This window comes from Euwallacea fornicatus, chromosome 13, assembly GCF_040115645.1.
Source record: "Euwallacea fornicatus isolate EFF26 chromosome 13, ASM4011564v1, whole genome shotgun sequence".
In the NCBI taxonomy this organism is placed as follows: Eukaryota; Metazoa; Arthropoda; class Insecta; order Coleoptera; family Curculionidae; genus Euwallacea; species Euwallacea fornicatus.
This window is the reverse complement of record NC_089553.1, coordinates 4,750,039-4,770,749: the sequence shown is the minus strand read 5'-3', so window position 1 is coordinate 4,770,749 and position 20,711 is coordinate 4,750,039. Positions and strand designations below refer to the sequence as shown.

At 34.6% G+C, this 20,711-nt stretch overlaps 6 protein-coding genes across 10 annotated transcripts; 3 read left to right on the top strand and 3 right to left on the bottom strand.

Moving 5' to 3' along the window:
- Positions 1 to 52: 52 nt before the first annotated feature.
- Pex14 (peroxin 14) lies at positions 53 to 2,887 on the bottom strand. Of its 2 annotated transcripts, XM_066289514.1 has the most exons (6): positions 2,437 to 2,885; positions 1,767 to 2,087; positions 1,488 to 1,714; positions 1,233 to 1,430; positions 358 to 416; positions 53 to 303 (listed from the first exon to the last, which is right to left on the bottom strand). In XM_066289514.1, the coding sequence occupies exons 1-5, from the start codon at positions 2,518 to 2,520 to the stop codon at positions 395 to 397; spliced, it is 852 nt and encodes a 283-aa protein (XP_066145611.1). In that variant the 5' UTR covers positions 2,521 to 2,885; the 3' UTR covers positions 53 to 303; positions 358 to 394. The 2 variants fall into 2 exon arrangements, with proteins under 2 accessions (XP_066145611.1, XP_066145610.1); XM_066289513.1 differs by lacking the exon at positions 358 to 416 and having other exon boundaries at positions 2,437 to 2,887.
- A 741-nt stretch (positions 2,888 to 3,628) lies between these two features.
- eIF3a (eukaryotic translation initiation factor 3 subunit a) lies at positions 3,629 to 9,288 on the top strand. Of its 2 annotated transcripts, none has more exons than XM_066289501.1 (18): positions 3,629 to 3,837; positions 3,897 to 4,551; positions 4,603 to 4,866; positions 5,118 to 5,277; positions 5,330 to 5,456; positions 5,516 to 5,706; positions 5,769 to 5,954; positions 6,014 to 6,171; positions 6,225 to 6,363; positions 6,422 to 6,577; positions 6,632 to 6,820; positions 7,082 to 7,278; positions 7,427 to 7,584; positions 7,642 to 7,839; positions 7,895 to 8,092; positions 8,162 to 8,300; positions 8,418 to 8,665; positions 8,722 to 9,288. In XM_066289501.1, exons 1-18 carry the CDS (start codon positions 3,789 to 3,791, stop codon positions 8,784 to 8,786), a joined length of 3,477 nt encoding a protein of 1,158 aa, XP_066145598.1. In that variant the 5' UTR covers positions 3,629 to 3,788; the 3' UTR covers positions 8,787 to 9,288. The 2 variants fall into 2 exon arrangements, with proteins under 2 accessions (XP_066145598.1, XP_066145597.1); XM_066289500.1 differs by having other exon boundaries at positions 8,719 to 9,288.
- Positions 9,289 to 10,243: 955 nt separating this feature from the next.
- Ssl1 (general transcription factor IIH subunit 2 Ssl1) lies at positions 10,244 to 12,064 on the bottom strand. Its single transcript, XM_066289504.1, has 6 exons — positions 11,786 to 12,064; positions 11,521 to 11,722; positions 11,100 to 11,402; positions 10,792 to 11,045; positions 10,488 to 10,737; positions 10,244 to 10,434 (listed from the first exon to the last, which is right to left on the bottom strand). The coding sequence occupies exons 1-6, from the start codon at positions 11,839 to 11,841 to the stop codon at positions 10,309 to 10,311; spliced, it is 1,191 nt and encodes a 396-aa protein (XP_066145601.1). The 5' UTR covers positions 11,842 to 12,064; the 3' UTR covers positions 10,244 to 10,308.
- Positions 12,065 to 12,527: 463 nt separating this feature from the next.
- Positions 12,528 to 14,572, top strand: LOC136343092 (macro domain-containing protein PG1779-like). 2 transcript variants are annotated; one of them, XM_066289498.1, is made up of 4 exons: positions 12,528 to 12,873; positions 13,591 to 13,849; positions 13,930 to 14,098; positions 14,153 to 14,572. In XM_066289498.1, exons 2-4 carry the CDS (start codon positions 13,619 to 13,621, stop codon positions 14,446 to 14,448), a joined length of 696 nt encoding a protein of 231 aa, XP_066145595.1. In that variant the 5' UTR covers positions 12,528 to 12,873; positions 13,591 to 13,618; the 3' UTR covers positions 14,449 to 14,572. The 2 variants fall into 2 exon arrangements, with proteins under 2 accessions (XP_066145595.1, XP_066145594.1); XM_066289497.1 differs by lacking the exon at positions 12,528 to 12,873 and having other exon boundaries at positions 13,496 to 13,849.
- LOC136343093 (uncharacterized) lies at positions 14,550 to 16,357 on the bottom strand. Its single transcript, XM_066289499.1, has 2 exons — positions 16,178 to 16,357; positions 14,550 to 16,108 (listed from the first exon to the last, which is right to left on the bottom strand). Exon 2 carries the CDS (start codon positions 16,019 to 16,021, stop codon positions 15,524 to 15,526), a length of 498 nt encoding a protein of 165 aa, XP_066145596.1. The 5' UTR covers positions 16,022 to 16,108; positions 16,178 to 16,357; the 3' UTR covers positions 14,550 to 15,523.
- An 88-nt stretch (positions 16,358 to 16,445) lies between these two features.
- Positions 16,446 to 20,251, top strand: wfs1 (wolframin ER transmembrane glycoprotein wfs1). Of its 2 annotated transcripts, none has more exons than XM_066289495.1 (4): positions 16,446 to 16,828; positions 17,487 to 17,588; positions 17,654 to 17,870; positions 17,926 to 20,251. In XM_066289495.1, the coding sequence occupies exons 1-4, from the start codon at positions 16,762 to 16,764 to the stop codon at positions 20,096 to 20,098; spliced, it is 2,559 nt and encodes an 852-aa protein (XP_066145592.1). In that variant the 5' UTR covers positions 16,446 to 16,761; the 3' UTR covers positions 20,099 to 20,251. The 2 variants fall into 2 exon arrangements, with proteins under 2 accessions (XP_066145592.1, XP_066145593.1); XM_066289496.1 differs by lacking the exon at positions 16,446 to 16,828 and adding an exon at positions 16,955 to 17,341.
- The last annotated feature ends 460 nt before the right edge of the window (positions 20,252 to 20,711 follow it).

Sequence of the window (20,711 nt, the reverse complement as noted above, 5' to 3'; positions counted from 1 at the left end):
CATGAGCTCTGTCATCAGCCAAAAATTAAAAAAATAATAAAACAACGTCAAAATTAAAAAAACAAACAAATATTTTACCCCTACCTACACATAACAACTATATACATACATCATATCCTTGGTAGGTCCCCATTATTACAGTAAATAACGCTTGAAATAGCAACCTTAAACCACATTATGAAACAAAAACAGTTATATATTTGGTCATTATAGGGAATATTAGCCCGTTAGTCAGTTAAATTTCCCTCTCGGCTACTCTTTTTACTATGGCAAGACTCCGTATCGCAATCCTTGGAAGAACATCTGAAATTAATAGAACATTAATTTAGAAAATCAAATTGAATTCAGCATAGTTACTTTAAACTAATTTTGACCTAATGCTTATGGCTTAGGCCTAGACTACATCCTCAGGATTACTGAAAAAGAAAAACATGCCTAGGTAAACACTAATTCTTTGATTAAGCATCCCATAACTGGGGATATACATTAATGGACAAAACTAAGGAAACTTTCAATATTGCTACTTGTTTAGTACTTCTTTTGAACGCACGTAATTTTAAAAGAGTAAATTATTCTGTAATAAAATAGTTTAACAAAACTAAAGGAACTCTGGAAAAATAAGCAATAAAAGACTTGTGATAAAACAAAATAAACCAAATTAATGATGGGTGGCGTATACTTTATTGTTAATAAGCTTTGCACACCTTCTGCCATCATGCAGCATACTTCTGCAGACGTTTTGAATGGATTAATTGAAATTTTGCTATAATTCGTTCTCGAATTATGGAGTACTGCTTGCTAGGCAACGACACTAGCCGATCGTTGGTAATGGGAGGGGAAACAATAGCCTACCTCCCTCGCACTTTATCACTCGTCCAACTTCGTTGTGCTTTCTCTTACTAAAAATCCACTTGCAAAACAGTGAGAGTACACTATATGAGCGGTGCACGGATTAGAATTAAATTTCTTTCTGAAAATTTCAAGTTTCCTTAGTTTAGTCCCTGTCCATTAGTGTATGCCTTGTCCCAAAATAACAATGCATTCTAGAAGAGGGAGGAATTAATTTAATGTTTTCCTTATCCAATATGATAATATTGATTATTTTATTGTATATTTTATAATTTGTTTATTTCTTGTGGTTTATACTGTTCCTGTAGAGTGCATGTTTATCCAGAACCCCCTGTATCACTTTTTTACACAACATTTATTTTACTGATCAAAAACATAATTACATTATTTCAAGACTAGACTCGCTTGTTTTCATGCCATGTTCTGGCTCTGAAGACCCTGAACCTGAACCAACTTCCAAAAGTTCTTCTTTGTGCTCATCATTATCTCCTTCAGTTTCATTTCCTTGATGAACGCTAGACATTTGCCATGCAGGAATCGATGGTGGTACCACTGGATTATTCACAGATGGAAATTGCTTTCTAGAAAATAAAGTTTGTTTATAACAATGTACATATTCAAATTTCGAAACAATTTACCTGGTAAGCAAAAGACCTTTTACAGTGGTTATCTCAGATTTTAAATCTTTTAGTTCAGACATCAATTCGTTTTCTGGGCTATAATTTATTCGGTCAACTTCAGCCCTAACATCCCGTAAACTATTCTGCAAATCCTTCATAGAATCTCCTACATTTTTCTCTAAATTGTCTAATTTCTCACCTATTGACTTTTTCTTAGTTCCAAAAAGAAATGGACCTATATACATCTAAAATGTCATGGTTAATCACATGTCAAATGCAGAATTGTAACCTTTATACTTCATAAAACTTTTTCACTACATAGATAACAACACCAAATATTGCAACGCTGTGGAGAATTTCCCGTAACCGATCAAACCATCTGATTTGAATAGGTCCATACCCTCTATATGAGGTCAACATGTTAGTGGGTTGAGATGTGGGAAGAGGACTGCTGGGACTTAATAGTTGCTTTTCATAATGGTCATAAGCTCCAGATTTCTCACACGCTATTCTAATTTCGTCTTCAGAGAGACCTCTTCTTTGCAGGAATTTTTGTTTTTGTGCTAAAGGACTGTTAATTACTTTGGGATTTTGTAAAAATTTTACAGCGGTGTCTATCTGCAACAACAAACATGAACATAAATTAAGAGGCTTTTATGATATTATTGAGATGTTAAACAAAGTTTATAGAATGGATATCACTCTTAAGTAGCAGGGGCACAAGGCAACTGTGTATAAAAGTTATAATTTAAAAGACACCAATGTGGCTCAAAATGTGACATGTAGATGCAACATCAATATTTCTCTTGCTGGTCAAATATATTCCTTCACCACTACTGGATCTTAACGATAAACAATTTAACTAAACTGCTAAAACTTTGAATTTGTGCTATGTGTTTTAAAGCTCCAGTAATTTACATATTTTGACGTCTTATGTAATTTATATCTCTAGTTAGTTGGAACTTACCAATTCCTCTCGACATGAGGATGAAGTTGAAACATCTACCCCCAAGTCCGGAGTCTTATTTTCTTGAATATTACTCACACTCATTTTTTATTTTATTGATTAAGTTTCTGTATTTTTAATACAAATTAGTCATGCTGAGGCTAATACACAAATGAAGCATGAGTGCGAAATAATGATCAAAGACTTTAATATTCACATATCAATATTTAAATCTGGATAGGGAAAAACTTAGATCGCCCATCAATAAGTATTCTTTAGATGGAAAATTGCCGGTTGGTCAAGTGCAATAATTTATTATATCAAACAGCAAGCCTCGAACTTTTTCCTTCTTCGTAACAATTTGGCAATGCTTGGTAAAAATTATTTGTGTTTTAATAATTAACTTAATTACTCTTCTATTGCAAAGACAATTTTTGTTGTAATGACAACTGACAATTGTCACATTTTACTGGTGTGAAGTACAGCATCCGCTTTCTAACTAAGTTTTATGAAACAGTTCCTTTCTGGAAGGTTCCCGAACGCCGGTATCAATTGTGCGGTGCTGCCAAATTGCGTTAAAATTATGAATAAATTTGAAAAATAATACTAAAATAGAGAAAATAACTTATGTTTGATGATTATCGTTGATGGTGATGAGAATTAATTGATGTTAAATCGTCATTTCAATCAAATTAAATGTATTAATTAATACTAGTGCACTCAGTTCGATTACTAATTTGATTTTCAGACGAGTTTGAGCCATATCTGTCTCTTCCAATCGTATTTATTTAAGCTTAGTGGTCAGAGCTAGCCAATAATATCTTTAGCCTTCAACATCTAACTATCGGTAAATGGATGTTAGTGATGGCTAAAATCGGTAAGAATATGGATTCTATACGCGAACCAGGGGCCGCAGTATCATTTAATATGTTCTCGCATGTGTCTTGTACGCGGAGAAAGAAATATTTGGGGGCTTAAAGCATCATTTATTAGTTTTGATAGCGTCTAAATTGAATTGGGAACCATCGGTACCCACTTGAAATCATGCAATAGTCGAACCTTGCATGATGAATAAGTTACAGCAATACTAATTCACTAAGGGCTACCTCGCATCACAGCACAGTTAGCTGTATTCGGGAGTCTTCGGGAAAAATCGGTTGTTGAGACGGTATACTGCTTCACAGCAGTGGGACATAGAGTTAATTCAGGTACATTTTATTAGTCTTTCCTGTTTCTGGCTGCCATTTTTTAGGTTGTCTTGAATTGAAGATTTTTGCAAATTTTCCGTTTTTCCCTGTGAAAAATCAAACATTTGCTTTTAAATTGCCCTATTAAATGTAATTAAACGTTAGAGACATCCATTAAAGTGAAAAATGGCTCGATACGGGCAAAGACCTGAGAATGCACTAAAACGTGCTAATGGTAAGTCTCCAGGAACCGCCTCAGCACATATGGTATTCCTCATCTATATAAATTTTTAGAATTTATTGAGGTTGGAAAACCAGCTAGAGCTTTAGATACTTTACAAGAAGTGTTTAGGAATAAAAAATGGGCTTACAACTGGTCAGAGTCAGTTTTGGAGCCTATCATGTTCAAGTATCTGGACTTGTGTGTCGAACTAAAGAAATCACACATAGCCAAGGAGGGGCTATTTCAGTATAGAAACATGTTTCAATCAGTGAATGTGGGCTCACTGGAGAATGTGATACGAGGATATTTACGAATGGCTGAGGAGAAAACTGAGAATGCAAGAGAGCAATCTGCTCAAGCAGTTATTGACATTGATGATTTAGATAATTTAGCTACCCCTGAAAGTATTCTACTTAGTGCGGTATCAGGAGAAGATGCTCAAGATAGGTCTGACCGCACTATCTTGACCCCTTGGGTTAAATTTTTGTGGGAATCTTATTGCCAATGTTTGGAGCTTTTAAGAACCAATGCCCATGTTGAAAATCTATATCATGATATTGCCAGAATGGCTTTTCAATTTTGTCTTAAATACAACAGAAAAACTGAATTCCGGAAGCTTTGTGATAAGCTTCGAAAACATTTAGAAGACATATGCAAGTTGCCTGCCCAAGTTACTAATGTCTCCATGTCCAAACCTGAGACACAGCAGTTAAATCTTGAGACTAGGTAAGACATTTTATTTTGTACACAATGATTTTAGCAAGTTGATTGTTTCAGACTTCATCAACTGGATTTTGCTATTCAAATGGAGCTGTGGCAAGAAGCCTACAAGGCTATTGAAGACATCAATAATTTAATGAATCTGTCCAAGAAAATGCCTGTTCCTAAGACTATGGCTAATTATTATCAAAAGTTGGCCATGGTATTTTGGAAGGCTGGAAATTACTTATTCCATGCTGCAGCTCTTTTCAAACTGCTGCAACTAAGCAAGGAAATGAAGAAGAACATTACTCAGGAGGAGTTGCAGAAAATGGCATGCAGGTAAGAAAATGGTCTATGAGGGAAAAACTATATCATCAAGAATGATTTTTATCTAGATATACAATTACTGTTTTTTTAATGAAAGATAATAATAAACACTATTGACTCATTTAATCACTTCATTTAAGAACTTGAAAACTAACAGTTTAACAAACAGTCTGAGTGTGCCTCTGAATTCTATAAAAAAGATTATAAAGGAGTTTTGTCCTTTATAATCTTAATTAATTTAAATTATATCAAAATGTTTTCAGAGTTCTGGTAGCCACCTTGGCAATTCCATTGCCCTCTGCTCATCCAGAGTTTGATAGATTTATTGAAACAGACAAGTCACCCCTGGAAAAAGCACAAAGGTTGGCCATTCTTTTGGGCTTAACTCAGCCTCCCACAAGAGCCAGTCTGTTAAAAGATTTGGTAACTAAAAATTCCTTTGAATTTTTTATATCTTCTGGTTTCAATTTTTTAGGTTCGTGTCAATGTAGTTAACCTGGCCACCTCCCAACTTCAAGATTTGTATAATTGGCTGGAGGTCGACTTTAATCCCCTGAACTTGTGTTCAAGAGTTCATAATGTGATTCAACAAATACAGACAGGTATTTTTTGTCAGTATTATAATAACATTCAATTATGTAACATTGATAAATACTTTTAGATGAAAATGGAGTTGCCCTTCAGCAGTATATACCTGCTCTGCAAGATGTGACTTTAGTCCGTTTAGTTCGCCAAGTGGCCCAGGTTTACCAAACTCTGGAATTTGCAAGGTTGATTGAACTAGCAAGATTTACTACTCCATTTCACTTGGAAAGATTACTTGTCGATTGTGTGAGACACAATGATATGCAGGTATTACTTATTTTGGTGTCCCAACCAATGAAAATATTTATTTATTTGGGTAACTTTATCAGATTCGCATTGATCATGGGAAACAATGTATCAACTTTGGAATTGATTTGAGTGAAAGTCAAAGGGAGGATACCCCTGAAGGACCTACTTTACAAGTAATGCCTAGTGAGCAAGTTCGTAATCAGCTTGTGAATATGTCTACTGTTTTGAATAGGGCTGTTAATGTCATCAATCCCAACAAGAAAAAGGTGATTATTATAATTCAGTGCGGTTAGCACAGTTTATTTTACATTATGTTAATGTCTAGATGGAACGGGAAAAACTTAGGGGTATAATGGTTCAAAAGTACCATGAAAACAAAGTAAAGGAACATCAAAAGATTCTTCAACGCCACAAAATTATTGAGGACAGGAAGGAGTATATTGAGAGGCTAAACACCGTACGAGAAGAAGAGGAGCAAAAGCGGTATTTTTTGTTATTTACAATTTTGTTACCGTCTCATATTAAATATGCCGCAGTTTGGAAGAAATACAGCGGCAGCAAATGATAGCAGAGCAAAAACGTTTAGAAGAAGAAAGACAGGAACGTGAACGCAGAAGACATCAGAATGAAATTGAACAGATAAAGCACAGACATTTGCAAGAGAAGCTTCAACAAGTGAGTCTTGAACTCGCTTCTCGTTTAAACTTTTAATCTTTATAAAATAACTATTTAGATCAGCCAAACAGGACATGGCCAAAAGATTCTTAAGAAAATGGACGAGGACGATATTAAAAAGCTTGATGCCGATCAAATTGCAGCCAAGGAAGCAGAGGAACTGCAGAAAGAACGGCGTGAATTGCAAGCTAAACTCAAATCCCAAGAAAAGAAGGTATGAATTACTATTTAATTGTATTTTAATGCGAGTATTGATGTGTTTTCTTAGGTGGACTACTTTGAACGTGCCAAACGTCTAGAAGAGATACCTCTGTTGCAAGAGAGCCTTAAAGAAAAGCAGTTGCAAGATCAACAATTCTGGGAACAGCAAGAAAAGGAAAGAATCGCCGCTGCGATTGATGAACGGAAATTGGCAGTGGCCACCAGGGACAGATTGACCCGAATGAAAGCTGAAAAGGTGAGTTTATTCGCGCTTTCCGTTATGTTAAGTACTTATACGTTAATTGTTCATTGCTAGGGCCAGCGTAATATCTGATAAAAGTTAAATTTTTAATGCATCATACATGAAGTATTACACATTAAACGTCCAGGTTCTATTTGTGGACACAGTGTATAGGTTACTTCCTGGTTTATGATGTCTTCACAAACAAAATATTGGGAGCAATTTATTATTTGCTTGTGTTGGTAATATGTTTCTATTGTGTTAATGTTGTTTCAGGACGAATTTTTGGCAAAACTTAAGAAGGAAAGACATTCATTGTACGAGGAGAAGTTACGCGACTTTGAGAAAACGCTAACCGAAGAACGATGCAGGAAATTAGGTGAACGAAAACAAAAGCGTAAGGAAGAGAGGTACGCTCAATGGCTCAAAGACAAAAAAGAAGAAGAGGAACGTAAACGCGAAGAACAAAAAAGGTATATATTGTTATACAGGATGTCGAGATAATGACGGAACTACCGTCGCTATCTAGGATTCTAAAATAAGATGTTTTACAAAAGCGACGAAAAATTGACATCCTATATCATGTGTTTGAAGTAGTTATTCGACATATATTATTTAAAGGCGCGACGAAGAGCGGAAGGCACGCGAAGATAAAGAACGCGAAGAACGTTTGGAACAAGAAAGAGTCCAGAAAGAGCAGAGAGAGCGTGAGGACCGGGAAAAAAGAGAAATGTTGGAACGTTCTGCCGCCAAACAAAGAGCAAAAGAAGAAGAAATAGGTGAGTTTCAGATCAATAAAAGTGTGTATCCTTCATTATCATTGAATTCGTTTTTAGAGCGCAAATTGCTGGAAGAGAAAGATAACAAGGATGATAAGTTGAGTGGTTGGAGGCGAATGAACGCAGGTGGCGCCGAAAAAGATCAGAGAAAAGGCCCAGAATCGTCCTGGAGAACAGCTGGTGGTGCGTCAGGAGATAAAGATCGGGAGCCCCGTGAACGTGAAGAACTTAAAAAAACTGAAGTTTGGACTCCTCGTAATATTATTTTTATCTTAATGATAATACGTTTGAAAGTAATATTCAATTTCAGGTCATCGCGCTAATGCAGAATCACAATCGAGTTGGAGAAGGGGTGGTGACAAGGAACGTGATTCGTCTCGTGATAAAGAGAGGGATCGTCATGATGACAAAGATCGGCGCGAAATTTCCCGTGGAGTAGGTGGCTTTGATAGAGATAGGAGGGACGACAGGGATAGAAGGGATGATAGAGACAGGAGGGAAGATAGAGGTAAATACAATCGAATAAATGGCTAATACTGTGCATAGGATTAAAATTGGTTTGTTCTGTTAATTTCAGGTTTTGATCGGAGAGAAAACCGAGATGGACGAAGGGGAGATGATCGCGATGTTGGTGGCAGGCTATACGACCGCGATCGTGATAACGACAAACCTCGTGGTTACGATTCTGAACGACGTTTTGAACGTCGAGATGGGAGGTATGTTCTAGTAGACAGTGTTATTCTCGTAGTCTGTTGGCTGGATTTCTCGAAGTCACATCTTGATGAATGTTGGTGGCTGGCAATCACAAATGCTTCAAAAACTGGAATTTATAGGGACGATCGTAGAGGCGATGACCGTGACCGTAAACCTGCTGATGGTGGAAATTCCTGGCGTTCAGGTCGCGCAAACGATGATACATCTCGCAGAGGTCCTCCGTCTTCCAGAAGCGGACCTCCACGTGAGGGCGGGTCAGAATGGCGCAAAGATGGCACAGCTCCCCGACGTGACGAGGCGATGAGAAGAGGAGGAGATGACAAAAGGGGCCCTGTGGAGGAAAAACGTCCTGCACCTAAGGAGAAGCGTAAGCTTTAAATTCATCATATTTTGTTGAGTGATTATGACTTGAGTTTCCAGCAGCCCAAGAGTCTCAACCTACGGCCGAAAGCGAAGATGGGTGGACTACGAAAGTTCGACGTCGTTAGAAAACGAGTTTTAGGGATTAAACATTTGCCTTAATAAATGTTTATAACCAATATTGTTCTTTTTTAGTTTAAACCAAGGTGTCTGTAGCAAATGGTTCATTACAAAATAGAATATCCGCTTATTTTATTATTGTACGAATTATGAATATTAATCTTATATGGAATTAAAGTCAGTTTTAATTTAAGAAATTGTATACGTTCTATTTGCTGTGGATCGATCCATTATACTAGTCCTGCATAGCTAACCGTTCAAAAAACGGAGTACCACACGAACTTGATAATTTCTACGTCTTTCTTTACAAGTTGGTAAGTTTTGGATCCTCTGCGCACTGCGATACTACATACCAATACCAAGTATTTTAGAGTAACTGCAGGTCCAAATTTGCAATCGGTCCGAACTAGGAAATAATCTTTTTAGAAATTTTTATGAATTGAATACCCTGTATATTATTTTCTATAAAATCACATGGAGTCTTCAATAAAGTGTTAAAAACTGTTTTTATCACATTAGTTTCATAATTCCCACATGTATTATTTTATCTTGATAACAAGACATTTTTTGAAAAATAAAAATATTTCATAACTACTCGAAGTAAACGCCATCTTTATGCTGTAATAACGAAAAATTAAATTATATAATAAACATAACATAAAAATATAAATTGGGAACGGCGCACTGGACTTGTGGAAGTAGTTGGTTCAATGACGGGGAATAGGTATATCGCCGATATTCTTCAGGATCACGTTTTGCCATACGGAAGATTGTTTTAATGCACAATTATATGTGACCACATGCGATTAGCATAGTGGCTAACTACCTGAATGCAGTTCACATTCAAGTATTTGATCTGGACTTACTCAATTTATATTCCCGTAGAACACATATAAGATTAACTAAAATGAAACATAAGGAAAAAAGAATCCCATTTCAACTACAATAGAAGAACGTCGATTTGTAGCCAATTATGAATAAAACACAATTACTCAATAATACATTTAAACTCTATTTAGCAGCATGTCGAGAATAAATTAGTGGCAAAATTTAAACTTAAAATATCCCAAGATGAAATGCTCGTAGGGATTTGTACCAAAATATTTCTTTTTTGTAAAACATATACATGTAGAAAAACACATATTTAGTCATAAATAAATTTTATTCCGGATATGGAAAAAGTTATGCCCCTTTAAACAGACTTCGCCCAGTGCTGATGATCCTTTTAAAATTGTGCATGGAAAATGTAAATATATTCTGATTTCAACTTTCGTACCTCCATGCGCTATTTTGTTTAGATAGTACCATTCCAAATGAAGTAATGAATTGTTTTTCTCTTTCATTTTCACTTTGTCATCCTGTATTTTTAAAACTTTCCACTTTTGTACTAAGGTAAATTGAGTTAAATCGTCATATTTTCTCCTCAGAAATCTGTGGAAGGATTTTGTAGATTTTTTAGAGACACTTTGTATATTTATATAAGGTTTATAGTGGCAACACAATAATGCATATGGTTTACTGAATACATTTTTAATTATGAGTTAATTGAAATGTCGCCAAATTTGTGGCACAGCCCGGACAAGTATGCAATGTATCATGAATAAACATATCACAATCTATGCAAAACATTCTTTTGCAGGTTGGGCATTGATAAATCTAAAAAAAATCTCATCACTTAACACTCCCTGAAAAATACCAATGCACCCTACCAATTTGTCTTCATCGCCAAATAGTTTTTGGCAGGCATAACATATTGATGCTTGATTGGTAAATGGTACTTCTCTATAATTTGAGGCAGGAAATAGATGATGATATGATCTGGCTAAATGAGGAGCAGACACTAAGGTTAACCCACATGCTCTACACTCAACTGGAAGCTCACAATATTTACTCAAACATTGGGGGCAGTAATAGCCTCCGGCAGTTAATTTGCTCCCTTCATCAACACTATCAATATGACTAAAAGTGTACATTCAGTGGTACTAGTTACAGATAAACCTACTGTAATATTACCACATGCACATTGTCAAAGGTTCATCAGTGCCCTCAGTATTCATCTGATGTGGAAAACCCATTTTAATTAAACTAGATTCAAGGGCAGCAGCTGCAGGAGAAGGTTCTACTTGTTGATACAATAAATCTTTCAAATGGCTGTCATCCAAAATTACATTGTATGTGCCTTTGGTTTCACTAGCCAAAGTTCGACAAACATGCACTTCAGCAGCCAACCCTATTATTGAACACCGTATGCCTTCTTGCTTCAATTTCTGTTCAAAAGTAATAATTTGAAAAAATTTTGGATATGCAAAATTATTTAATACCTCAATAGTGCTAGAAATATCTGTAGGATCACAAGTGGTTAAACTTCCCATTATAATTAAAACTTCTCTACTAGCATGTGAAGGTAATAGTTTTAGAGAAGATAGTGCTTGTTCTAGGCCATTCTGGAGAGAAGGTTCTCCTACCAAGTTTGTTTTCATTAAAGTTTTGAGGTGTTTGATATGTTTACGGAAATTTCCCCCCAAATCACACACCTTATCTGCTCTTTTATTTTGTAAGAGAATTATTCCCATCTGGCTAATTGGGTTTTGATCAAAAAATTCCTCAATAAAACCTTCTAGAATCTGAAATATGTTTTTCTTCATAACAATAGCTACAAAAGTGTTTTTTTTTCATGAAATATTCAACCAGAAAACTGAACTCAATATCCCTTGAAAAATTGGTAATTAAATTAACATTTACTTTCAAAGTGCATATCATTCTAGTGGGTTTCAAATCTTGACTTGACATGGACTCAGAGCAATCTAAAATAAGATAAAGATGTCTCATCATTCCTAATTTAGTGTTCCCCTGTTTCTGAGTTTGTCTGCGTCTTTTCGCTCGTAAAATGATGTCGGCCACTGAAGCTTCCAGGAACCCCTCATCATCCTCTTTTATTGCTTCCCTAACAAAGAGTCCAAGCCTGGTTAGCACTTAAAACGATTATTAATGGCTAAAGATTTGTTACCAAGTCTTTTCATAGCCCGTTTCCCAACGATATTCCCGAGGATCCTCGTCATTCATTTTTGAACACTTTAGTAGAAGTTCTATGAAATATACAAAAAAATCAAAGTTATTGTATTAAATCAAAAACCTCATAAAAACCAAACTAAGTTAAACTTAATATTTGTGATATTTGTTTTAGATTTTTAGAGGATCGAGCGTTTTATATTTTAAAATATGTCCGAAAAGCAAAAAAATAACTTAGAAAATGTTAAAAACTCCTAATTAAAAGAGTGAACTTGAATTTAAATTGTTAAGAAAAGAAGACATATGTCAAAAATTAATATATCCTAACGAGATTAAAACAGTCGTAGAATTACGATAGGCAACATCGCATGTTTACATATCCTTTGTATATCAAATCTGAATTGCTTTCTTTCATTTAAGCTAGGAAACCCTGTGTTTATACATGCATTAATAATATTTATTTTTTATAATATACAGGTATCGTCAATTGAAGTGAAAACATAGGAATTGTGTAAGTCGGAGAAGGATAGCATATTTAATATGACTCCGACAAAGACAAGAACGAAATAACAGGAGTCAATACAGCTGGCGTCTCCACTTTGATGTTTAGGTTAGTATGGCTTTCGCTGCCTTTGTGACGATGGAATTAATAAAAAAATGTCAAAACAAAAAGCAGCAATGCAAAAAAATAAAAAAAAAACGAAAACACAGCTCTGTACGTTAAAATCGAAATTCCTTACATACTGTACCTTTACTGGTCAATTTATTTAGTTTTTGATATCATTTTATTTCGATGTAAGACAAGAGTCAGTGTTGCCGGTTCAATCTGAGACCTATCAAAAGATCCTAAATAATTTACAACCATTTTTGATCATATTCATTAATAACGTACATGTTAGAAATTATTCTTAATATTGTTTGATATTGTTGGTATCGTTGTTTTTCACGAGAGGAGATTGATATGTATTGACTTAAGATTAAGGAGTTAATAGTTTTGATAAATGTTACTTTCATGTTGATGTTTACCAAAAAAGGAGCGTGTGGTATTTGACTCGCATTCAGAAACGAGAAAAATCAATACGAGAGGTATGTAGTAGTGAGTAGTACCGTGATTGGGAAGTAAAACATATATTTGTTAAGACAACTCTCTTGTTTTCCCTTGTGTGAAGGCATTTTTGAAAAGTTTATATACAATAAATTATAACTAGGTAAAAATTCGAAATTAAGTTAATCTATCACTAGAACTTATATCATCAAAAGTTCTGAAACTGTGAGAGATCTGGAAACTGCCCCCGAACTAACTCTGCCCATTTCATCCGCTAGTCCTCAACCCATCTCGTTGATCTTTGTCGGAGGCATCTTAAATCTTGTGAGATCTTTTGCTGTCTTACACAATCCCTATCTTTCCCCTTAAACCAGTGGAACCTGTATACCATATCAAATGTTAATTGAAATTAAAATCAAAAGATTCAAAACCATTTCCGAACATTAAATCGTTGTATATGTGTCGGCAACCATGCATTTCCTGAGTTATATTTCATAGCAATTTTTTTCATATATGTGAAGGTAGGATTTGTTAAAAGTATTGTAAAAAGCCTGGATAAGAGATTACTTTTTTGTTGCACAATATTGCCAGATTTCCAATTATTAGCTTATTAATATATGTACTATATTCAGGACACCACAGATTATGCTATTTTGACTTTTGACGTTAATTGCCGCCATGATGTTTCGATTTATTCTACCAGCTGTTGAAACTAATTTTCCGGGAAAATTTTTAAACCGGTTTTTAATATTTTCTAGTCGATTTTTGTTAACTGCTGATATTCACATGCAAAAAATGGGTTGGGAAGCAGAAAAAGAAAAATATGTGTCAATGTACGAATCCAGACACGACGAGTACTGGTTTAAATGGCAAAACATCAGAACTTGGAATTGTGTACAGGGAAGCGATTTACCAAAAGCGGTTAACCCATTGCCAGGGAACGTAATTGATGCTTCAAAAAACGATGTCCTTGCTAAGAAAATTGCTATATTTTCAGAAGATATTACTAGACTCAAGGTAAAGTAACCAAAATCAGCCGAAAACAACTATTATTCATGCTAACTTGTCATCTAAACATCCTACTTTGTCTACCATAGATTGATGCAATTGTAAATGCATCTAATAATTATCTTAAACGAGGGGCTGGTGTTGATGGTGCTATACATCGAGCTGCTGGTCCCTTTTTGCAAGAAGAATGTAACACTCTAAATGGTTGTGAAACTGGTGATGCAAAGATTACTGGGGGTTATATGCTACCTGCAAAGTGTATGCTAAAGTACATACACACATTCGGCTGAATTCAATTTAATTTATTTATAGATGTAATTCAAACTGTTGGACCTCGAGGTGAAAACCCAGAAGCATTAAAAAATTGTTACTTGAATAGTCTTACTCTTGCAATGAAGAATAATCTAAGGGCAATTGCATTTCCTTGCATATCTACTGGCATTTATGGATATCCAAATGAACCTGCATCACATGTTGCCATTTACACAGCTCGAAAATTTTTGGAACAACATGGGGACAAATTTGAACTAATTGTGTTTTGCACATTTTTAGATATCGATCAAGTAATATACAAGCAAGTTCTACAAGCCTACTTTCCTAATAAGTAGTAGACTAAGGCATTTGAAATAACTTATTACTCATTATTATTATTATTATTTTGAGACTTATAGGTTTTGTTGAGTTGTTAAATACGAAAATGAAAATCTGATTAAATTTTCACAAAAATTTTTATTTAGCAATTTGATTCATACACATATAGGGTGCCTGACCTTTGATCACCATCATTTTAATCATTTAAAGAGTTAGAAAATTTACTAATGTAGAGTTAAATTTGTAATTTAATGCTTATTTAAGAACTGCTTTACAATTACAAAAATTACAAATATGTTTAAATATATCAGGAAAAAGTCAAATGTCTGGAATTTTGTTTTTATTAAATGTGAGACCTACTCATTTTAAAGATAAAATTGGTACAGTATTATGACGCTTTTTATGAGAAATTTGAAATTTCAATTTTTTTCAACTTATAAATGTTACAGAAAAAAAATGTTTTTTATGGATGTCAATTACTCTATATTCACACATTGCTACACTGCCATTCATTTTGATGAAAAAAGCTTTGACTCAGATTGTTTTGTATGAAATACAATTTTCTTTAAAACTGGTTCCTACAACCTATTCTTATGGCAAAACTTGATGCACCATGATATTTCATTAACCAAGTATTTTAGGAATAATTATATAGCAAATTAAGATTATTTTTCAATGTGAACATGCAGTTAAACCAAAAAAGTTGCAATTGGAATTTGGGATATTCTGCAGATATTGAAATAAATAGGGACAAATTGTTTTGAAGTAGCAAAAATTAATGATGAATAACTATACAGTAAAAAACGCTACTGTAAATATTGCTAGTCGGTATTTATTAGACACCATGTTTTAGTAATAACATTAAATGAAAGTTGACGATCTATATTCAAGTTTACCGATAAAAATACAGAACTTTAAACCTTATGTGTCTGAATGTAAGTTAAAGCATTACAATATTAACAAAAATCTAAATAAATAATACCCTATGTTAGAGATCATTAGTTGATATAGTATTAATTAATAATAGTTAATAGTGGCAAATTCCTAAAGAAAAATTACAATCAGAAAGGTAAGAGTATAAAACCAACATTGTTAAAAAAGTTCTCTTCTCTTAGCATGTTTTCGGCGTTTTATAGCCCCAGCTTGCTTGAATAACTGAATATTCTCATCATCATTTAATCCTCCCAATCTCCAAATATCCAACTTATTTGGCAGATAAAACATTGCAATCAGTGTAACAATATTTAAAACACATGGAAATATCACAGTTGGATTCAAAGAAGATGCATGGAAATACACTGTTTCACTCAAATAAAGGAAGATTGTAACTGCAAGTGACCATCTTCCAAGTTCCACTACAGGCTTGTAGTGAATATACAGTGTACTATAAATCAGGACTAGTGCCTTTAACAAGGAGAACATTCCTAGTATCCGAGATGTAGTGTACTCTTCATCGTTGTAATCTATTAGGTCTTTGGTAAGAAAAGAGCGTTTTTCAATGAAGCTTTTTGCAGTTATTCCTAAATCCATGAAAGCTACAAAACCTATCCAGCCTCTGAAGGCATAAAGGATTTTACTTTCCATTTCCATTGTATGAATTTTTACTTGACTTTGGCTGCCTCTTTTTGGGTGTTTAATTGATTAATCAGGAGCATGTGAGCAAAAAGTGGGTATATTCTACAGAAATAGGTGTATTATTGATATTTACAATCAATTCAGTTAACATGTGATGTTAGGATTCCATACCTAAGGGGCGAAGAGCCCAGAGGTGAGACTGTTTTTGACGAAACCTTTTGGTCAGAAAAGGCCCAAAGCACAAGAGCATTTCATTAATTTCATCTAAATTCTTTCAACTGTGATTAATCATCATAAATTCGAATTAAAATTACAAAATTATTCATTTGAAATTGATAAAAAAAAAAATGTAAACAGAAAACATAACCTCAAAATTTTGACATTTGGTTTAGTTTTGACGTGGTCTGTAGCATTTCAAATTCACCCAAAAACAATCATGTTTTGAATGTTTTGATGATCACAACCTCTGTTTAAATCATTTTCAACCCAAAATTTGTTCCTACAAAATAGGGAAATAACAAAAAAAGTCATAAACTATCTAAAGGAACTAATAGATCTAATTACTAATAATAAATCTTGTGATTAACATGGAAATAAATGAGCTTGTTCCTTCCATAGAGAGAAGATCCCAGTAAGATTTCCTGAGGGAGTTGTTGGGTTGGGGGTGTTGTAATTTCAATAATAATAAAAAGTCATTAGCCTGATTGTTTTTGTTTCACTAACCAATGGTTCTACAGTAATTAAATAGAATAGCAATGGCCGGAGTTATTCCAAAGAAATTATCTGAGAGAAAGAAGTGGCCCATTCCTCCACCTATAGATGGTAAGTGAGCGAATTGTAGGGTAAAACAACTCAAAGCCATTTAATGTGTAAAGTGAATCATTAGCAGCCCATCACTTTTAACAACCTCCATTTGTTATAGTGTCCATGATGGGTTAATGTAGTCCCCTAAGTATTATTTTGGGTCTAGTTGTGGTCTTTGACGGAAACCAACACAATTTAAATGACGCAAAATGTTTGGGTCACATATGGGGTCATTGATCTCTGGAGCACAGATGAGCCACAATGGCCACCAAAGTCATATATATATATAAATTTGTGAAATTTTTAGTGTTGCTCAAATACTTTCCATTGTCATATACATTTCTTGCAACTTTTAGTGTGAAGTGCCTGCGTGTTAGGAAAAAACATGAATGTCATATAGATTACACACATTACAAACCCATAATTTACTAGAACAAAGGAAAAATAACAAATGGTCAAAGTGAAGTACCAAAAGAAATTCACTGTCTTCCATCAAAAATGAACATGTGTCATTCATTTTCTAATTTTATGGTGATTATTGAAGCTTCTTCTTTAACTTTCCACAAATTAGTTTGACCACATTTTGGGGTGCAAGCAAAATTTACAGGATGGTGTCAAGTGCCACCACCTAAAATTACTATTTTGGAAAGTATTAAAAATTCAGGGCGGTTTTTAGGTCAAAGAGGGTCTCTCAAACGCTTGAGAAGTCAAATGGCATCAGATGGTTGTCCGGCATCACAAGTGGTTCTTGCAAAGCAGCTACTAGAAGGAGAATGTGGTGAGATATAAAATTCTCCTATATATCTGGGTATTTACATTAATCACCATTAACACATTTTTTAGAGTTTAAACCTGACCAAAAAGAAAATGATCGTCTGGGAGTTTATTGGCTACTAAAAGCATCAGAACAAGGGCATCTAGAAGCAACTGATTTGTTGAAGACCTGCTTGAAAACTGGAAGGGGGATTAGTGAACATAACTACATTGATGTAAAGTCATGCATTTCCATGACACAGGACGAAAAAATTGTTCGAAAAGCTGCTAAGGAAGTTTTTGCAAGGTAGAACAGACTTGTTTATATATCTAGTTTTTTGGCAAATTAAATATCATTTCAGTCTTTCCAATGGAGGCGACTTCATTACGTCCAATCAGCTCCAGAAGAAAATCCTCGCCATCGATCGCATCGATAGTTGTTTATCTAAATCAACGGATCACGATGATTTGCAATATTCTTCTGACGGAGATTTTAACACAGATCTTATTAACCATTTTGATGCCTCTTCAGAATCTGAAGATGATGAAATTGACTGGTCTCAACGTTCTGATTCTCATAACGAAAAATTGACTGAGGATTCGTTAGTTTCGGCCGCAGTTAGCTTTTCACATGGCCTCTTACCAACAGTGAATAACGCTCTGTGTTTAAGCGAGCCCGATGTGAGGGCCCTAGACCACATACCTTTTGTGTATCGGTCTATTCTCCATCCTATTTTAACCGTGAAAATTCTCTATTTAAAATTAATTCAATATTTGGGCCGGAAATCGATTCCACTACCACTAGCTAAGAGTGATGTGCAGTTGTTAGCGTTGTTCCTAATTTATTCTGCAGTTAGTTTTAAGAATTTAGCCTCCTTTCTACCTACAGTACTGTTTTATTTCTCATTCGTTATTATGGTGGTTTCTACTTTGCAATTGCTGCAAACTCAAAGAGAATTGCACGACTTCCGCTTGTGGAGAGGGTTGTTTATTTGCTACTCGAACGGAGACTTGAATGAATACAGTTTTGAGCTTCAATTCATTTTAAACCACACGAAACAATATGCATGGTTTTTCTTCGCACTGCTTCTGCACTATTTCATGTATTCGATTACGCCCCTGAAGTTAGAATCTGAATTTACAGTTTTGTCCTGCTGCCTCATGTTTGTCACTTTGTTTGGCTTCATGCCAAGACGTCGATCGAAGACGATTATCGATTCCTTAGCTTTACTCAGTTTCGCTGTTAACGTTCTTACTAGATATCCATACGATACGGATCCTATAGTATCCAAAGGTTGGAGGTATTTGGAATTGAAGTTTCCCTCATTCCCGAGCTACATCGTTGGCAACGGTATTGAATTCTGCATTAGCTTTCGTATGGTGCTTTCGGCCTTGATACCTTTGATATTAATCCAAATGGCACGGAAGGAAAAGTGGAGAGGTTCATATAAGAATGTCTTACCTCACCTAGTTACCCTCAGCTGGCTGCAATATTTTGCTTTATGTTCCCATAATGCCACTACGTACGGTCTGTTCAGAGCCACTTTGGCTCTAGCAGGTTCAGTTTTATTCCTACCACTTGTTGGTCTAACCTCGGTAATCGTCCCAGTTGCGGCCCTCACTCAATGGATTGTAACTTCCAATATCATTTATACCGTAGCTTTGTTTCTTTTCTTGGTCAGCATTTGCCTTGCAGTGTGTTTCATGTGCGCCAAAACTAGATATGCTCATTATACAGCTGCTGTTCAAGTAGTCCTCATGTTAGTTGCCTTCATTGCATTAATAAGTTCTCATGGTCGCTCAAGCAGCCTCGTTTTGAATGGTTTTGCCTTGGAGGTTGAATCAAAACCGTTAGAATGGGATTCGTTTCAAAGGTTGTGCCATCAGAGGGTGTGGGAGAATACGGAAAATGCTGCATTAGCGCAGAGCAGATGTGCAGAGTTGGAGAATAGCCAAGTTTTTTGGGAAGGCATTGTAAGCAAGGTAGAGTTAGTTTCAATTTCAAATTGGATGAAGACATTTTTAGACAAGTTTCCTAAGTGGATTACTAAATACTGTTATTGTTTTTTCGGAGAGATGCAAGGATCTTGTGATCAAGATGATCCGAGTGAGATCAGTGACTGTCTAATTTTGCAACAATTTTCTAATAATATTTGTTCGTTGAAAAACTACAATTCGCATTCATTTGAAGTTTCCATAAAAATGCCTTCGTTATTCTGGCGACTGTCTCCAGAAGTCCACTTGTTGCTCCCAGATGAATTTAAGAATTTTACTTTCGCACTTAAATCGGAGGATCTCGTGTGGTTTAAAGGAACCCTGATTAATAACCTGCAGCAGGGGAGCAAAGGCATATTAGGGTCTTTGAGCACCTACATAAAAGTTAGCGAAATTGGGTGTATGTCATGTAAGGTTCGTGATTTAACTTCAGTTAAAGTGGAAGAAGGTAAATTATTAAGCTTTCAATTTGATAGAATTGTTCAAAAGTTCAAGTTTGTTCTGAATGTTGTGTTTAACCCTGTGCTAGTATTTAAGTGAGTTTGTTAGATTTGAAGTAACCGTAATATAATCTAGTCTATTTAAAGTTTTTTAAGAATTTTTATTACTTTTTTTTAATGAGTGACAATGTCTGTGCAATTGCTGTTTATTTCATTAAAATATTATAATAAAATTAGATTTATATTGTTCCAATTATTAATTTACGTTTTACGACATACCTAAATTCTTGAATTTGTTCAAAGTAGTAGCGCATTATTGAATCCAAAAAAATGAAAAAAGAAGGAAAAAAATATTAAGGAAACAAAATAACAAAAAAGAGAGAAGACACAAAAAAGAAGGAACAAAAAATAAAAAAAAGTGAAGAAAAAAAAAGAGAACGAAAAAAATATAAAAGAAACAAAATAACAAAAAAAAGAGAAGACACAAAAAAGAAGGAACAAAAAATAAAAAAAAAGTGAAGAAAAAAAAAAAGAAGGAAAAAAATATTAAAGAAACAAAATAACAAAAAAGAGAAAAGACACAAAAAAGAAGGAACAAAAAATAAAAAAAAGTGAAGAAAAAAAAAAGAAAGAAAAAAATATTAAAGAAACAAAATAACAAAAAAAAGAGAAGACACAAAGAAGAAGGAACAAAAAATAAAAAAAAGTGAAGA

What these genes read in the sequence shown, in the direction of transcription:
- Ssl1 (XM_066289504.1), bottom strand. Translation starts at nt 11,841, where the DNA reads ATGAATGACGAGGATCCTCGGGAATATCGTTGGGAAACGGGCTATGAA. An exon ending in ACGGGCTATGAAAAGACTTG is followed by an intron (nt 11,723 to 11,785) that starts GTAACAAATCTT and finishes ACTCTTTGTTAG; the next exon opens with GGAAGCAATAAAAGAGGATG. An exon ending in TTGGCGATGAAGACAAATTG is followed by an intron (nt 10,435 to 10,487) that starts GTAGGGTGCATT and finishes GATTTTTTTTAG; the next exon opens with ATTTATCAATGCCCAACCTG.
- wfs1 (XM_066289495.1), top strand. Translation starts at nt 16,762, where the DNA reads ATGGCCGGAGTTATTCCAAAGAAATTATCTGAGAGAAAGAAGTGGCCC. An exon ending in CATTCCTCCACCTATAGATG is followed by an intron (nt 16,829 to 17,486) that starts GTAAGTGAGCGA and finishes GGCGGTTTTTAG; the next exon opens with GTCAAAGAGGGTCTCTCAAA. An exon ending in GCTACTAGAAGGAGAATGTG is followed by an intron (nt 17,589 to 17,653) that starts GTGAGATATAAA and finishes CACATTTTTTAG; the next exon opens with AGTTTAAACCTGACCAAAAA.
- LOC136343093 (XM_066289499.1), bottom strand. Translation starts at nt 16,021, where the DNA reads ATGGAAATGGAAAGTAAAATCCTTTATGCCTTCAGAGGCTGGATAGGT.
- LOC136343092 (XM_066289497.1), top strand. Translation starts at nt 13,511, where the DNA reads ATGATGTTTCGATTTATTCTACCAGCTGTTGAAACTAATTTTCCGGGA. An exon ending in AAGATATTACTAGACTCAAG is followed by an intron (nt 13,850 to 13,929) that starts GTAAAGTAACCA and finishes TGTCTACCATAG; the next exon opens with ATTGATGCAATTGTAAATGC. An exon ending in TTATATGCTACCTGCAAAGT is followed by an intron (nt 14,099 to 14,152) that starts GTATGCTAAAGT and finishes ATTTATTTATAG; the next exon opens with ATGTAATTCAAACTGTTGGA.
- eIF3a (XM_066289500.1), top strand. Translation starts at nt 3,789, where the DNA reads ATGGCTCGATACGGGCAAAGACCTGAGAATGCACTAAAACGTGCTAAT. An exon ending in CCCGAATGAAAGCTGAAAAG is followed by an intron (nt 6,821 to 7,081) that starts GTGAGTTTATTC and finishes ATGTTGTTTCAG; the next exon opens with GACGAATTTTTGGCAAAACT. An exon ending in TTTGAACGTCGAGATGGGAG is followed by an intron (nt 8,301 to 8,417) that starts GTATGTTCTAGT and finishes TGGAATTTATAG; the next exon opens with GGACGATCGTAGAGGCGATG.
- Pex14 (XM_066289513.1), bottom strand. Translation starts at nt 2,520, where the DNA reads ATGAGTGTGAGTAATATTCAAGAAAATAAGACTCCGGACTTGGGGGTA. An exon ending in AAAGGTCTTTTGCTTACCAG is followed by an intron (nt 1,431 to 1,487) that starts GTAAATTGTTTC and finishes TTTATTTTCTAG; the next exon opens with AAAGCAATTTCCATCTGTGA. An exon ending in GAGTCTAGTCTTGAAATAAT is followed by an intron (nt 304 to 1,232) that starts GTAATTATGTTT and finishes TATTAATTTCAG; the next exon opens with ATGTTCTTCCAAGGATTGCG.